This window comes from Dryobates pubescens, chromosome 9 (genome assembly GCF_014839835.1).
Source record: "Dryobates pubescens isolate bDryPub1 chromosome 9, bDryPub1.pri, whole genome shotgun sequence".
NCBI classification, from domain to species: Eukaryota; Metazoa; Chordata; class Aves; order Piciformes; family Picidae; genus Dryobates; species Dryobates pubescens.
This window is the reverse complement of record NC_071620.1, coordinates 264,910-280,324: the sequence shown is the minus strand read 5'-3', so window position 1 is coordinate 280,324 and position 15,415 is coordinate 264,910. Positions and strand designations below refer to the sequence as shown.

Below are 15,415 nucleotides of genomic sequence, written 5' to 3'. Positions count from 1 at the left end.
ACGCTTTGGGGTTTCTAACTGTGCCAGCCCAAGTGCAAGCAGCCTTACTCAAGCTGCAACATCAAGTAAACTCACTACAGGAAAGACTGAGCATGCCATAGGATAAAAACAGAAGCAAGGGGTTGGGGTGACAGGGCGGAGAGGGGTGTCACTGTGGCATGTACAAAATTTATTCTGGACTGTCTGTACCTGGTCCAGAGAAAGAGTCACACCTTGTAATTGCCAACAAGTCTAAAGAAGGCTAGGGAAAATACAATTAGTAAATTAGGAGTAAAAAACCCCATGCCCTCCTTCCAAATAAACAAATTCCTCTCGTCAGGCCTTTGAAACGTACAGACAACCATACAAAGAATCATTTCAAGACAGTTTTTACATTATTCCTTTCTTAACAGTTTTAAAACAGATTGAGTTCATTTCAACATTTAAAACAGATTTCACAAGGTAAGCAGAAATGAACTTCTTTTTTTCCTGACAGGATGAAGAGAATAAAGACAGTTTTGAAATTGGCTCTTAATTCCCTCCAATGTCATGCCTTTAGAGCAAATTCAAATGTTTCTTACAGAGTATTCAGTCACCTGAGGGTTGTGAGGAACGTTCAGCATTAGACTCATCTTCTGTCATCGAAATTGCCATCACAATTGTTGAAGCAGCAATGGAAATCATCTGGCCAGGAAGCTCTGCCCCTGTGAAATATGCGTGTACATAAAGAAAAGCTTGAGTCTTAAAATGTTGATATTCACCAAAGCTGCTAAGCAGCAGAAATTATATCTACAGACATTGCCAGGTTTTATTATGCATTACATGTGGTCCACACAATCAAATAGGAATGAGTGCTACTTAAGTTAGTACACCTGGACCCAAGACACAAACCCAGTTATGTGCTTAGCACCTCCCTTCCTAATGAACCGCTACCGAGTCATTTCAGTTGCTGCTAGTCTGACTTACCTGAAAAATCGTTATACTAGATAATCAATTTTACTAAACAAGATTATGATGACTCTCAAGAAACCCAGAACAGCAAGACAAGAGAAGTTTCCTAAAACAATCACGCAGCTAGCACCAGAAAGGAACACCTGACATTTGCTTTCATGCAGAATTGACTCACACCAGACAAAAATCTTTTTCCTCAAAGTCTACTTGCAAACCACAGTTTTATAAAAGCATTATTTCAGAAACAAATGATTGGATGCAAGAAATTCGCTGTATGGACCTGTCTCAGTTCACCTCACACTCTCTAGTCCAAGAGGTACTAAACCCATACCACTCCTTACGTTCAAAATTAGCCTCTGGTTTCAGTTCTCCTGGCTTGCTTTAAGCTTGAATCTACATGTAAGATTCTGTAAACTTAAGCAATTGAGCTGGGTAATTAGAGTTGCTGGTTTGCTGTGGAAAAGAAACAGCAGTGCACCGCAGTAATCTTCTGGAAAGAATCAAGAGTCAATTCAGCATTGAGTAAACCCCTTTGAAACTCTTGCACTAAGCTCCTGCAGGCTGCACGGACGCTGAATTTACAGTAACACATTTTTTCAACTCAAGAAATGGGAACTTTTTCCTTACCAGAAGACTCTTTCCCGTTCTGCTGTTCATGCAACACGCCTACAGTCATCAGAACAACTATAACCAGAAACACAGGAATTCTCCAGGAACCTGCCACAGAAGCTAAGAGATACAGGGATGTGAGAAACGAACTCACTGCTGAAATTTATAACCAGTTGATCGTAAAATAAAGGCAACACAGCGCTGGGCGCAGAGCCAGTTTGCTAGAGGCACACCTTAACAACACGAGTTGAACTTACAGAGATGGCAAACGGACATATTCATATAGTAAAACATACATATCCATACATTCCCCAGCACGCTCCCACCCCTCTCCAGCAGGACTGAGACAAAACCTGCGCTTTTGACCTGGCCAGTCTTTAGACCTGTTGGCGCCTCACCTTTCTCTCCCAATGCCCCACACAATACAGACCATCACCAACCAAACAGCCCAACGACCCAACCCCACTGCTCCCCAGCCATGCCCCTCGAGAAAGCCAAATATTAAACACAATTTCTCCCAGGGATGAGGTTCTTGCAAGAGAAATTATGCCACTAATAAACTTTACATGTAACAAAACCAAGAGAGGCACCACACCAAGAACAAGCTGGGCAGAAACTAAGCAGTGTCGTAACACAAGCAAGTTTTCAACTCTGATGGAAAGGTACAGAACACAGACTAACACATTTCATCAATGAACAAACCATTGTCACTACCATTCCTAACTTCAGTGACTTTAAACTACGCTGATAAAAATTGTGCTCCACAAAACAGGCAAAAGCACATTAAAATACACACAAAATAAAACCATTTTCTGTATCAGAGGTAAGTGTGGTGGTTTAAGCCTCAACTGGGAGTTAAGAGCTCAGATGGGGGCAAGGCTGAGAATCTCTCCCCGCCTCCTCCCTCCCAACAGAGAGGGGAAAAAAAAGGAAGGAGCAAATCCACCAAGCAATAATTTGGAGTCGGCCTGGAAGCAGAGAGGTAAAGAGTTTCCTTTAAACAATATCTATAGAACAGTAACAGGAAAGGTTCACAAGGGCAAGGAACAAGGATGGATGGGAGGGGGACAAAGAAGAATAATACAAACCCAGTCTCTCTCTGAAGAGGCACAAAGGCAGCAGGGAGAAGGATCAGGCCCGACCACATGGCAGAGGAGCAGGAGGGCAGCCACAGCAGCTCTCATCCAGGGGAGGCAGGAGCCAAAAGGAGAGCTAATGGCTGCCATGCCCTGCTTTTGATACCCTAGCTGGGCAGGGAGGGGGGAGTGGAACAGGCTCAGCTTCCCAGGGGGAAATGCCCTGCAGGGAGGGCAAAGCACTCACAAGCCCTCTCCCCTGCTTTGTTTTCAGAATGGGCATTAACCCATGACAGTAAGTTAAGTTCCCCCACCCCATCCCCAAACCCTGTATTTATGTTAGATCTTCACAGCATGGCATCAAGCTGTGCCTTCTTGGGCTTTGGCATTTTAGGTGGCACTTCCAGCAAACACAAGACTGTCAAAACATAAGCAAATGCAAAGCTGCTCATCTGTCACTTGAAATCTCAGGAGTGTCCCTGCATGGTCAGAGCAACCCTTGAAACCCGCTGCTAAAGCAAAGCAAGTCATGAAGTATGCTGTGAAACCTTCTGTCAAGAGAGTGGTTTATTATTCACAGGATTCTTCCACCACAACTCTGATACAATAATACAAACTGATAATGTTATATGAAGCATGCAAAATAAATCTAATACTACTAGATCACCACCCTGATCTCCTTCCATGCCCAGGGGACTGCCTGGTGGCTGTGGGGCAGGCTGTGGATGGAGTCTGCCTGGACTGCAGCAAGGCCTTTGACACTGTCCCCCACAGCAAGCTCCTGGCCAAGCTGTCAGCCCCTGGCTTGGGCAGCAGCTCTCTGAGCTGGGTGAGGAACTGGCTGGAGGCTGAGCCCAGAGAGTGGTGGTGAATGGTGCCACAGCCAGCTGGCAGCCAGGCACCAGTGGGGTGCCCCAGGGCTCAGTGCTGGGCCCCAGCCTGGTCAATATCTTCATTGATGATCTGGATGAGGGGATTGAGTCAGTCATCAGTAAATTTGCAGATGACACCAAGTTGGGAGCAGGTGTTGATCTGTTAAGAGGGTAAAAGGGCTCTGCAGAGGGACCTTGCCAGGCTGGACAGATGGGCTGAGTCTAACATGATGACATTCAACAAGTGCCAGGTTCTACACATAGGCCACAGTGGCTGGAGAGCAGCCAGGCAGAAAGGGACCTCGGGGTACTGATTGACAGCTGGCTGAACATGAGCCAGCAGTGTGCCCAGGTGGCCAAGAAGGCCAAAGGCATCCTGGCCTGCATCAGGAAGAGTGTGGCCAGCAGGAGCAGGGAAGAAGTCCTTCTGCCCTGTACTCAGCATTGGTTAGGCCACACCTTGAGCCCTGTGTCCAGCTCTGGGCTCCTCAATTCAAGAAGGACACTGAGACTCTTGAACGTGTCCAGAGAAGGCAACAAGGCTGGGGAGAGGCCTTGAGCACAGCCCTGTGAGGAGAGGCTGAAGGAGCTGGGGTTTTTTAGCCTGGAGAATAGGATGCTCAGGGGAGACCTATTGCTACCTGAAGGGAGGTTGTAGCCAGGTGGGGCTTGGTCTCTTCTCCTAGGCAACCAGCACCAGAACAAGAGGACACAGTCTCAAGCTGCACCAGGGGAAGTTTAGGCTGCATGTTAGGAGGAATTTCTTCACAGAGAGAATTGTTGGCCCTTGGGATGTGCTGCCCAGGGAGGTGGTGGAGTCACCATCCTTGGAGGTGTTCAAGAGGGGATTGGACATGGCACTTGGTGCCTTGGTTTAGTTAGCTGGGTGCCAGCTTGGACTTGATGATCTTTGAGGTCTCATCCAACCTTATTGATGCTATTCCATGATTCTATGATCATATATTAGCATATTATATGAATTATTGGCAAATGTATTTCATGTTGCTGCTATTATGTGGACATGCTTGTTGAGTACTGATACAATTTTTTTGTTTTGTTTCCCCCCCCCCTTCTTTTCCTACTATTAACTGCATTTTACAGCTTCAGCCTTGGAGAAGACGGCTATTAATAACATTAAAAATCATCACATGAATAGTATCAAAAATCATCACAAGTTAAAGTCTAATGCACCAGCATGTGACCTCAGCCTTTCCTGACTGTCAGGGAGGAAGCACCGGGTCTCCAACACTCCATCTTGCCACGTGCAGCCAGAATTACTGAGCAGAGAAAACAGCCTGCATTTCAGCCGAGATTCCATTACTTCATTGCACCCACCTGGATGCATTCCTGCGAGGACTACCCTAAGTGGTCCTGTTTTGGCAGGGGGGTTGGACCCGATGACCTCTTGAGGTCCCTTCCAACCTCTAATGTACAGTGATAAAATAAAGACTTAGCAGTGAAGCAAACAACTAGCTCTGTCTGCAAGATGAGAGAACCCCAGTAGATGCATTGGAGTAACAACTTCTTGCTACTCACCTAAGTGAAAGAGCAGCATAATCCAGACAGGGACAGAAACCGCTTTCAAGTAACGCTCGGTGCTTACATTCCACTTGAACGAAACCATCAGCAGGTAACCAGCTACCAACGTCCATATCTTCAAGAGAAAGATAAACAGAGGTCTGTATACAGACATCAGCACAACAGAGATGCATTTTTATGTGACTATACACACAGATGCACATATCCCTAATGTTCATATTGAGAGAACTAAGTCAGGTTACAAATCTTTTGAGAACTTCAGAGCCATTAATCAATCACAGGAGGTTTTTTTTCCTCCTTTCTCCATGTAAGAGAAATGTAAAGCTTGTGTAAAGGCAGGCTAGACATGCTTTTGGTCAGTATGGTTCTAAAGTGAAGGGGGTATACACTTTGCTGGACTCAAGCTCTGAAGGAAGATGGTTTTGCACCTCAGGCCAAGTAATTACTCTGGAACTACTACTGAGAGGTGAGAGCCTCAAGGAAACAGTGGCAATGGCAGCACCAGCCAGCCAGAGCCAGTAAAACACCACTCGTTCCATCAAACAGCAGCCAGCTCCTGTGTTCTAGTCTGAAGAGACAAAGGCAGTTTTAATCCACAGATAGCCATTAAGTAGTACAGCAAAACCAGCTGTTCCTCAGCAGTGCTGGTCCACAAAACAGCCGTGCCTTTAAATGACTTGTGACACAATTCTACCAAATCATTAACCAACACCGCTGAAGGCACAGGAAAACGTCTGTGACAGCGTACCAGGGGGCAGATGTGGTCATTTGGGGGTTGCTGCTTCTAACTGCCTTCTAGAACTCCACTAAGCAGACAAATCACAAAGCAGGATTCTAATTAAGAATTCAAAGATAATCAATCTGAGCTTGAAAACACTGACAAAGAAGAAAGCAGAAACTGGAAGAGCTAAAAGAGGAGATGCTATTCAGAAGATCTGAAAGAGGTATGGAAAACCCTACCAATGAAACCTCAGGGTTGGAGTCTTAAAGAAAAAGAATACACCCCCCACCCCCCAAAAAAACCAACCCTGCACACCAACAAAACACAACACCAAAAAGCACACACACAACCAACCTCCCCCAAATACCACACCCACACACCTCACAACCCCCACCCCCCACAACCCCACACACACCCCACAACCCCCCCCACCCCACACCCCCCACTCCACACCCCCCCAAACAGCACACCCCACCACCACCACCCCAAACCCGCACCCCACCACCCCCCCCAAACACACACCCCCCCTCCTCCAAACACACACCACAACCCCCCCCCTCAAAATGATAACAAGGGCATTTCTGGCCCAAATCCAACCAGTATTCCCTGCCCATAACTAGTTCAGGCCGGCAGGGCATCTTCCAACGTGCACTTCCAAACCAATCCATCCCCAAGGCGCTCAAACAGAACTTTGGCCGTCGGCATTTGCCAAGGCAGATCACTGTAACGCGCAGCACAGCAGCAGGGGCGCAGAACACCCCCTCAGACAGAAACCAGCAAACACTCCTTGCTCTGCACGACTTAGGCTGGAGGCAACAGCCCTTTTGAAACACAGGTTTGTGCCACTACTCCCGTGCACCCAAGAGGTGTAGAGGAAATCCATCAACGGTACCGAACGCAGCGAAGCGGCAGGCAGAGACCTCGGTAACTGCAGAGAGAACGCTCGTACGCAAAAGGGAATTTAAAGCTGCTTAAAGAAATGAGAACAAACATACACAAGGATGATCAGAGGTCTGCACCACCTCTCCTGTGAGGACAGACTGAAGGAGGAAAGGCTGTTAGAATAGAATAAACCAGGTTGGAAGAGAACTTCAAGATCATCGAGTCCAACCCATCATCCAACACCACCTAAACCATGCAACCAAGCACCCCATCAAGTCTCCTCCTAAACACCTCCAGGGATGGGGACTCCACCACCTCCTGGGCAGAACATCCCAATAGGCAATCACTCCCTCTGTGTAGAACTTCTTCCTAACCTCCAGCCTAAACCTCCCTTGGTGCAGCTTGAGACTGTGTCCTCTTGTTCTGGTGCTGGGTGCCTGGGAGAAGAGACCAACCTCCGCTGGCCTACAACCTCCCTCAAGGTAGCTGTAGAGAGGAATAAGGTCTGCCCTGAGCCTCCTCTTCTCCTGGCTAAGCAACCCCAGCTCTCTCAGCCTCTCCTCGTAGAGCTTGTGCTCCAGGCCTCTCTCCAGCCTCATTGCCCTTCTCTGGACACCTTCCAGCAACTCAGCATCTTTCCTAAACTGAGGGGCCCAGAACTGGACACAGGACTCAAGGCGTGGCCTAACCAGTGCAGTGTACAGGGGCAGAATGACCTCCCTGCCCCTGCTGGCCACAGTGTTCCTGATGCAGGCCAGGATGCCCTTGGCCCTCTTGGCCACCTGGGCACACTGCTGGCTCATGTTCAGCCTACCATCAACCAGTACTCCCAGGTCCCTCTCTGCCTGGCTGCTCTCAGCCACTCTGCCCCCAGCCTGTAGCACTGCCTGGGGTTGCTGTGGCCAATGTGCAGCCCCTGGCACTTGGATGTACTCAATCTCCTGCCCTTGGACTCTGCCCGTCTGTCCAGCCTCTGCAAAGCCTCTCTACTCTCCAGCAGATCAACTCCTGTTCAGTCTGGAGATGAGAAAGCTCTGAGGAGACCTTATTGTGGCCCTCCAGTATCTGAAGGGACCCTACAAGAAAGCTGAGGAGGGACTTTTTAGGGTGTCATGGAGCGATAGGACTAGGGGGAATGGGGCAAAACAATAGAAATGGGTAGATCCAGGCACCCAGCACCAGAACAAGAGGACACAGTCTCAAGCTGCACCAGGGGAGGTTTAGGCTGGATGTTAGGAAGAAGTTCTTCATAAAAAGAGAGATTGGCCATTGGAATGTGCTGCCCAGGGAGGTGGTGGAGTCACCATCCCTGGAGGTGTTCAGGAAGAGACTGGATGAGGCCCTTGGTGCCATGGTTTAGTTGATTAGATGGTGTTGGATGATAGGTTGGACTCAATGATCTCAAAGGTCTCTTCCAACCTGGTTAATTCTATTCTATTCAGATAGGATATTAGGAAGAAGCTCTTCCCCATGAGGGTGGTGAGAGACTGGCACAGGTTGCCCAGGGAGGTGGTGGAAGCCTCATCCTGGAGGTTTTTGCAGCCAGGCTGGATGTGGCTGTGAGCAACCTGACCTAGTGTGAGGTGTCCCTGCCTATGGCAGTTGGGTTGGAACAGGATGATCCTTGAGTTTCCTAACAATTCTATGATTCTATACCCTTTTCACACTAATCTTTTTTATCAATGCTGACCAGTCCAACTTTCGACTGCTCTTTTTAGTTTCGTGTCAACAGAGCTATGTAATGCTTATGGCCAAACATGGACTCAAGCCAAATGTCTAAAACTAACAAAACCCTTAGACATTAAGACTAAAGTAACAAAACAAGGCCAAAAATTATTTAAAGTCTAGCAGGGGTTCATAAAATAAATTCATTCATAAAGCAACTACAGCACAACTGTAATTGTAGAGCTCGGGGTATGAACACACGATCCTAACTTCCTAATCAGCCACACAGCACTTGTGGGTGATGTGCCAGCACCAAGCCAGTTTTGCTCCCATGACAGCTTTAGGCTGTGCCTTTAAGGACAGGACAGCTACTGAATACTCTAGCTGAATGTTTTGGTGTAAACAAGAAAACAAAGATAATTCTAAAGGAATTTCATTGGTAGGTCAGTAGGAATGTAACTTTTAACGATTGAGTCTGAGTTCAGTCTTTGCAGTTAGGGTTGGGTGATCAGTTGGCTGGGCAGATTGGGTGGAAAGCAGCCCTGAGGAGAGAGCCTTGGGGGTGCTGGTGGATGAGAAGCTCAACATCAGCTCTCAGTGTGCACTTGCAGCCCGGAAAGCCAAGCAGAGCCTGGGCTGCAGCAAGAGAAGTGTGGCCAACAGGGCCAGGGAGGGGATTCTCCCCCTCTGCTCAGCTCTGGGGAGACCCCACCTGGAGTACTGCCTCCAGTGCTGGAGCCCCTAGGACAAGAGGGATCTGGAGGTGCTGGAAGGTATCCAGAGAAGGGCCAGAAGGATGAGCAGAGGGCTGGAGCTGCTCTGCTGTGAGCACAGACTGAAGGAGTTGGGGCTGTTCAGGCTGGAGAAGAGAAGGTTCCCAGGTGACCTCATTGTGGCCTTCCAGTATCTGAAGGGGGCCTACAAGAAGGCTGGGGAGGGACTGCTCAGGATCTCAGGTAGTGATAGGACTAGGGGGAATGGAATGAAGCTGGAGGTGGGGAGATTCAGGCTGGAGGGGAGGAGGAAGTTCTTCCCCATGAGAGTGGTGAAGCCCTGGAATGGGTTGTCCAGGGAGGTGGTTGAGGCCCAGTCCCTGGAGCTGTTTAAGGCCAGGCTGGATGAGGCTCTGGGCAGCCTGATCTAGTGTGGAGTGTCCCTGCCCATGGCAGGGGGGGCTGGAACTAGATGGTCTTTTTGGTCCCTTCCAACCCTGACTGATACTATACCATGATACTTGAAGACCTTGGAGGTCTCTTCCAGCCTGGTTGATTCTGTGATTCTATGTTTAAAAGCCAAAATAGCAAAACATGTTGCACTGCTTCTACCCATGCATGCAACTGACCTAAAAGCTTCCATTTCACTGTTTCAATATTCAGTAATTTTTTGTGTTGCAAGTCATTCATCCATTCTCATTTCTGTAAATCTTACCAAATGACCTGAGTAAAAATATTTCTTCTTTCTATATACAGAGAGAAATTGCTTATTTTAAAAGAATAGTCATTTTGTTTCAGAGATTAAAAAACAACACAAAACCATCTTGGGGCCCTGTAAGAAAAGGGGAAAAAAGTAGTCAAATACCTGGTGCAAGAAGTTTAATTTCAGTTACACTGTGGAGTATTCCATTCATTATCTGTTAATATTATGCCCAAGCACTTCCTTGTGCCACAAAGAAATACAGTGCCCAGGCACATCGACAGCCAACTTCCCTAACCTGGGTAGCCTACTTACAGCAATTAACTGACCAAGCAAATTAGCTTGAAGTGACAAGGACTAGAATTTCATTCCATACTAACCTGGGAACAGCCTACTCCCCCCACCCCCCGCCCCTTAACCATTTAAAAGCATATTATATAGCCTTGCCTACTGTTTTTCAGAATGGTCTCCCAAGGTTCTGGCTACAAAAGGAGAGCATATTAATAACCTTTTTACTCTTATGTGCCATCTCAACACCTGGCATAGTGGAAATGAAGAATAAAAGACACTGACTACTTTCATTAAGATTAAGCTATTGTAATTTGTGCTTTGAAAATAGAATGGACTTAAATTCTATGCTGAAGCAAAATGATTTCAGATTTGATTAATGAGAGTGTACAGCTGACAAGGTAACCAACACATATTACTTCAATATTGAGGAATATATTAGACTAGAATAAACCAGGTTGGAAGAGACCTTCGGGATCATCGTGTCCAACCTATCATCCAACACCACCTAATCAACTAAACCATGGCACCAAGCATCCTGTCAAGCCTTGCCCTGAACACCCCCAGCGACAGCGACCCCACCACCTCCCTGGGCAGCCCATTCCAGTGGGCAATCACTCTCTCTGTGTAAAACTTCCTCCTAACCTCCAGCCTAAACCTCCCCTGACGCAGCCTGAGACTGTGTCCTTTTGTTCTGGTACTGCTTGCCTGGGAGAAGAGACCAACCTCTGCCTCACTACAACCTCCCTTCAGGTAGTTGTACAGAGCAATAAGGTCACCCCTGAGTCTCCTTCTCTCCAGGCTAAGCAACCCCAGCTCCCTCAGTCTCTCCTCATAGGGCTTGTGCTCCAAGCCCCTCACCAACCTTGTTGCCCTTCTCTGGACACACTCCAGCAACTCAACCTCCTTCCTAAACTGAGGAGCCCAGAACTGGACACAGGACTCAAGGTGTGGCCTACCCAGTGCAGTGTACAGGGGCAGAATGACCTCCCTGCTCCTGCTGGCCACACTGCTCCTGATGCAGGCCAGGATGCCCTTGGCCCATAAAGTCTTTATTTATCAAGCCAGAGTTGCAGATGCCCAACTTTCACCATGTACTGACATTTTAAATGCCCTTCAATCACAATTAATATTTACAGATATGCACAATTCCCCTATATCACAATTTTAAGATGGTTTAACCCTGTGAACTTTCCTTTTTCCTTCCCTCACCTATCTTCATTGTCTGAACACACAGCAAAGACCTCATTTCTCCCATCTCCTCTGCGTAAACCCAACAAAACGATGGTGTGCCTTTAGAAATGGAAATTAGAACTGCCCACTTCCCTGAATAAAGAGCTGTAAGAGTGCCATATAGCCTCTTGGATGTCAGCATCCACTTTGGAGGTAATTTAAAAGGCCAGATTGAGACAAATCAAGGCCAGCCCAAAGGGCTTCAGTTCTCTTTAAATTGCCAATTGGAGGCAAAAATCACACCACAGAAAGATGCACATTTTATGTTAAGCTCAAACATCTGGTACAGTGTTTTGACCCATTTCAGTGTTGGGAAGTCCAGGATTTATCACCATGACTGTATCACCAATGTTACTGAAAGTCTGCTCTCAGTTAAAGTTGAGAGAATTTGAGAAATCCAACATACCCTTTCAGCTTTGGCATCATTGCTCCGGAGCAAACTCTCAGTACTCAACCCCTGACATTTATACTGAATTACACTGAAGAGCAAAACTCTTTATTTACATAGTTCACTCCCCTTTTTTCCTTCATCAACAAGTTAATCTCTAAAGGAGCTGTTCTGTAATAGTTCATTTAATAGCTCACAGCTACTGAAAGCAGAAAGTTCATTCTGCACACCAACTTCAAAATGCATCCAGCCAGCACAAGCTACCCAAGTCGATAAACAATCCAGAAAGAAACCCAGGATCTTGTAATCTAAATCATTTACTGCTAAATAGACTCGTAGAGATAAGACAAATATTGGCAACAGGGCAACTGAAGTGTGTGTCAGAAGTGGGATAAGCAAGTACAGCTCCTCACTAGTCACAATGCTGTCAGAACAAGAGTTTTCCTTGGAATGTTGCCCCAACAACTCCAAATCCAGCAGTGAACACGTTTCCTACCTGCTTCAGTAAAACAGGTAAGCCAATGCAAAGGGAAGCCTTATGCTTATGAAGTAAATTATATGGCTGATAATAAAAGCTTCCCATCACTACCAAGGCATGCCTACATTCTTCCACAATTCAGCTGAAAGTAAAGACGGTTTTATCTTGCCTCTCTGTACAAAGGGAGAGAGAGTGCCTCTAATCTACTCAGTCTTAATTACATTTCTTGGAGCAAAACAACCAGAAAAATATCTCCCCTTACATTTTCCAGCATATGACAACACTTCAGAATAGAAAGCCAAGAAAATCTCCTTTCAGTGTTTACCTTCAACAGATAGAACACATTCTCCTACCCATCCTAGTCACCCTAGAAACAACTCAAAAGTCTCCACTGAGAAAAGTGTTCCTTTTTTGGTTCTGGTATACACCTCCCAAGTATCAGCACACCCTGGCTTCATCAAAGCAATAAAGCTAGCATTCAAAGACCATGTGCAGTACAAAATCAGAAGCCTGGTTGAGCTTGTTTTTTTTTTTTCAGACAGATTCTTGTCCACATAAGCAGCTTAGTTTTAGGCGGTTCTTCAGTTTTACCTCCATCTATAAACCCACTGAACTCTCTGTGTAATTTTCCACCCTAGAGACTGTTTTGTTTATTTAAATAAAGAAGAGCAGCCTAAAAAAAAAAGCGTTTCACCCTAAGAAACAAGAGTGTGCCAATCATCTATCAGTATCTACCAAAACCACAACTTACTTTTGGACTCCCCAGTTCAAGAAAGACAAGAGACCTGATGGAGAGAATCCAACAGAGAGCCTCGAGGATGATTAGGGGACTTGAGCATCTCCCCTGTGAAGAGAGACTGAGATCCGTAAGGCTGTTTGGTCTTGAGAAGACTGAGAGGGGATATGATCAATGTGTATAAATATCTGATGGGTGGGTGTCAAGTGGAGGGGGCCAAGCTCTTTTTGGTGGTGCACAGTAATAAGACAAGAAACAACACGTTCAAGATTGAACACAGATTTCACCTCAACATGAGAAGAAACTTTTTTGCAGTGAGGGTGACGGCACACTGGAGCAGGCTGCCCAGAGAGGTTGTGGAGTCTCCTTCTCTGGAGACTTTCCAACCCCACCTGAATGCCTTCCTGTGTGGACTAGCCTAAGTGATCCTACTTTGGCAGGTGGGTTGGACCAAATGATCTCTTGAGGTTCCCTTCCAACCTCTAACCTACTGTGATACTGATCTCCTGTGGTTTCACGTATCCATTTACTTCAGAGCCATAGTATTGTCTCATTTTCAATTGTAACTAACAAAGTGAAAAGCAGTTACGCCAGCGGTTTTAACTAGAATACCTTCTGAAGACAACATGGGGAGAAGAGGGCTCCCAGAAATTTTATTATGCAAGTAAACTTCTTAAGATAAATAGCTTTACTTTTTACCCTTCAAACTGAGTTTGCACGATTTGATACTGTAAGAAAATAAAAAATAAGAATCAGTACACCAAGAAACAAGCCCCAAGATGCTTTTCCCTCCCAAGTCGCTTGCAGTGCTGAATCGCTATTTCACAACATACTCTAAAGCTTAACTGAGCTGATGTTTGCCCGGGACCTCACTTGAATTACCTCTGACTTAACAGCATTTCAAAACTGGGGCATGACTAAACTACGGACACGAAATACTGACAAAGAAAGCGTCTCCGCTTCTGCTGCGCCCACAGAACACCTCTCCACGCCATGCGTTACAACTCAGGTGATGTTCGGTAATAGGTTGGACTTGATGATCTCCGAGATCTTTTCTGAACTGGTTGATTCTGTGATACTTTAGACGCAGTTTTATGGCCAAAGCTTGGTTTGCCCTACACCACCGCGGTGCCAGGACTGCTGGTGCCTTGCCCCGGCACCGCTGCGCTCCCCGAGCACTAACCCCTGTGCTGCGGGAATTTCCGCGTCCTTTAGCGTAAAAGGAAAGAAGGGGCGGGGGGGGGAGGGAAGGGGGAGAGAAAATAAAGAAGAAGAAAAGAAAACCAAACACAGTAGGCAAGGGAGACTTCAAACAGGTGCCTCACGATTTTAACCGCCGGCGTCCGCAAACACCTCCCTTCCCCCACCGCGGCGCAACAAGTGGGAAGACAGCCGCCCCCTCCGGGCAGGTGGGTGGCCACGGCGAGCGGCGCAGCCAGGCGGCTGTGGGTGAGAAGCGAAGGCCACAGCCCAGCCCGCCCCGCTGTGCCGCGCAACTCTAACGCGGGGACGGTGAAGCTGCCCCCCCGGGTAAAGCCGGCTGCCCTCTGACGCCTACTCACCCACTGGCTGCTGAAGTAGTCCAGCCCTTGGCAGATGAGGCGGGCAGCTTGGGCCAGCAGCACCTGCACCCCTAGGGAGCTGCCGAGGCAGTAGATCCCGTAGACCAGCGGTCCGCCAGCGCCCAGGAGCAGCAGGAGCCGCCGCCGCCGCAGCACCTGCTCGCCCAGCGCTTCCACCCCATAGTTGGCGAAGCAGATAGGGAGGAGGAGGGCGGCCAGCAGGACGGGAGTGCGAGAGCGCTGCAGGCGGCCAAGCCAGCGGCGGCCCAGCGCCGTCAAGGAGCTCTTGAAGGGGTGCAGGAAGGTGCCGCAGAGTACAGCCCAGAGCAGCGGCCGAAGAAAGGCCTCCAGGATGAAGTAAACCAGGACGGCGGCCCCGCAGCACAGCCCCGCGAACAGCAGCGCTCCGGTGTTGTAGAAGGCCTGCTTAATTGGCTTCTCCAGCCGCGGCAGCGACATTCCCGCCGCCCCGCCAGAGCCGCCCAGCGGCAGCCGCGGCATAGCCGCCGCGCCCTCCCCCGCGCTAGGAGAGCTGCCCGGGCACTGCGTCTGTGCCGAGGAGCTTGGAAGGGCCGCGACCGGAGCTGCCGAGGGCTCTCCCTGATCAGCCATGGCGCCCAGCCCTTTCGCGCGGCGCCCAGCACGGCCGCCGCTGCGAAGGGCAGGCGCGGAATCGCTGCTACCGCCACAGACGGAGGCGCGCCAAAGTGGCCGGGGCTGCCGGAGCCCGCAGGGCAACGCCGCTCCAGCCACGGGCGTGCGCCCCGCCCGGCGAGGAAGGGGAGTTGGCCGGCGGGGAAGGGTGCTGGGAAATGTAGTTCTGCTCCGGAAGAGCTGGTGGCCGGGCTCGCTTACCCCTCCAGCAGCAAGGCCTAGCGGAGCGCGAGGGCGTGACCGGGAGGTCCTTTATCCCGTCCCTCCCGGTTCAGTTACCGTCGAGTCGGGGTGGAGGCTTCCCAGCCAGCCCGCTCCTTGCTCTTGGCTGAAGCCTGTCAGAGCCCAGCAGCTTGTTTTATGTCCTTC

General features: G+C 48.5%; 1 protein-coding gene across 3 annotated transcripts in view; it reads right to left on the bottom strand.

Annotated features, from left to right (window-relative positions):
* TMEM245 (transmembrane protein 245) overlaps positions 1 to 15,004 on the bottom strand; it is a 62,767-nt gene extending 47,763 nt beyond the window's left edge. For 2 of the 3 annotated variants that reach the window (XM_054164298.1, XM_054164299.1), the window contains exons 1-4: positions 14,393 to 14,909; positions 5,024 to 5,141; positions 1,558 to 1,659; positions 576 to 683 (exon numbers count right to left, since the gene is read on the bottom strand). In XM_054164298.1, the coding sequence (XP_054020273.1) occupies positions 576 to 683; positions 1,558 to 1,659; positions 5,024 to 5,141; positions 14,393 to 14,893 (829 nt within the window). In that variant the 5' untranslated portion in view covers positions 14,894 to 14,909. Of the gene's footprint in view, positions 1 to 575; positions 684 to 1,557; positions 1,660 to 5,023; positions 5,142 to 14,392 lie in introns of all 3 variants that reach the window. The other variant, XM_054164297.1, reaches the window with a different exon arrangement.
* Between the last annotated feature and the right edge of the window lie 411 nt (positions 15,005 to 15,415).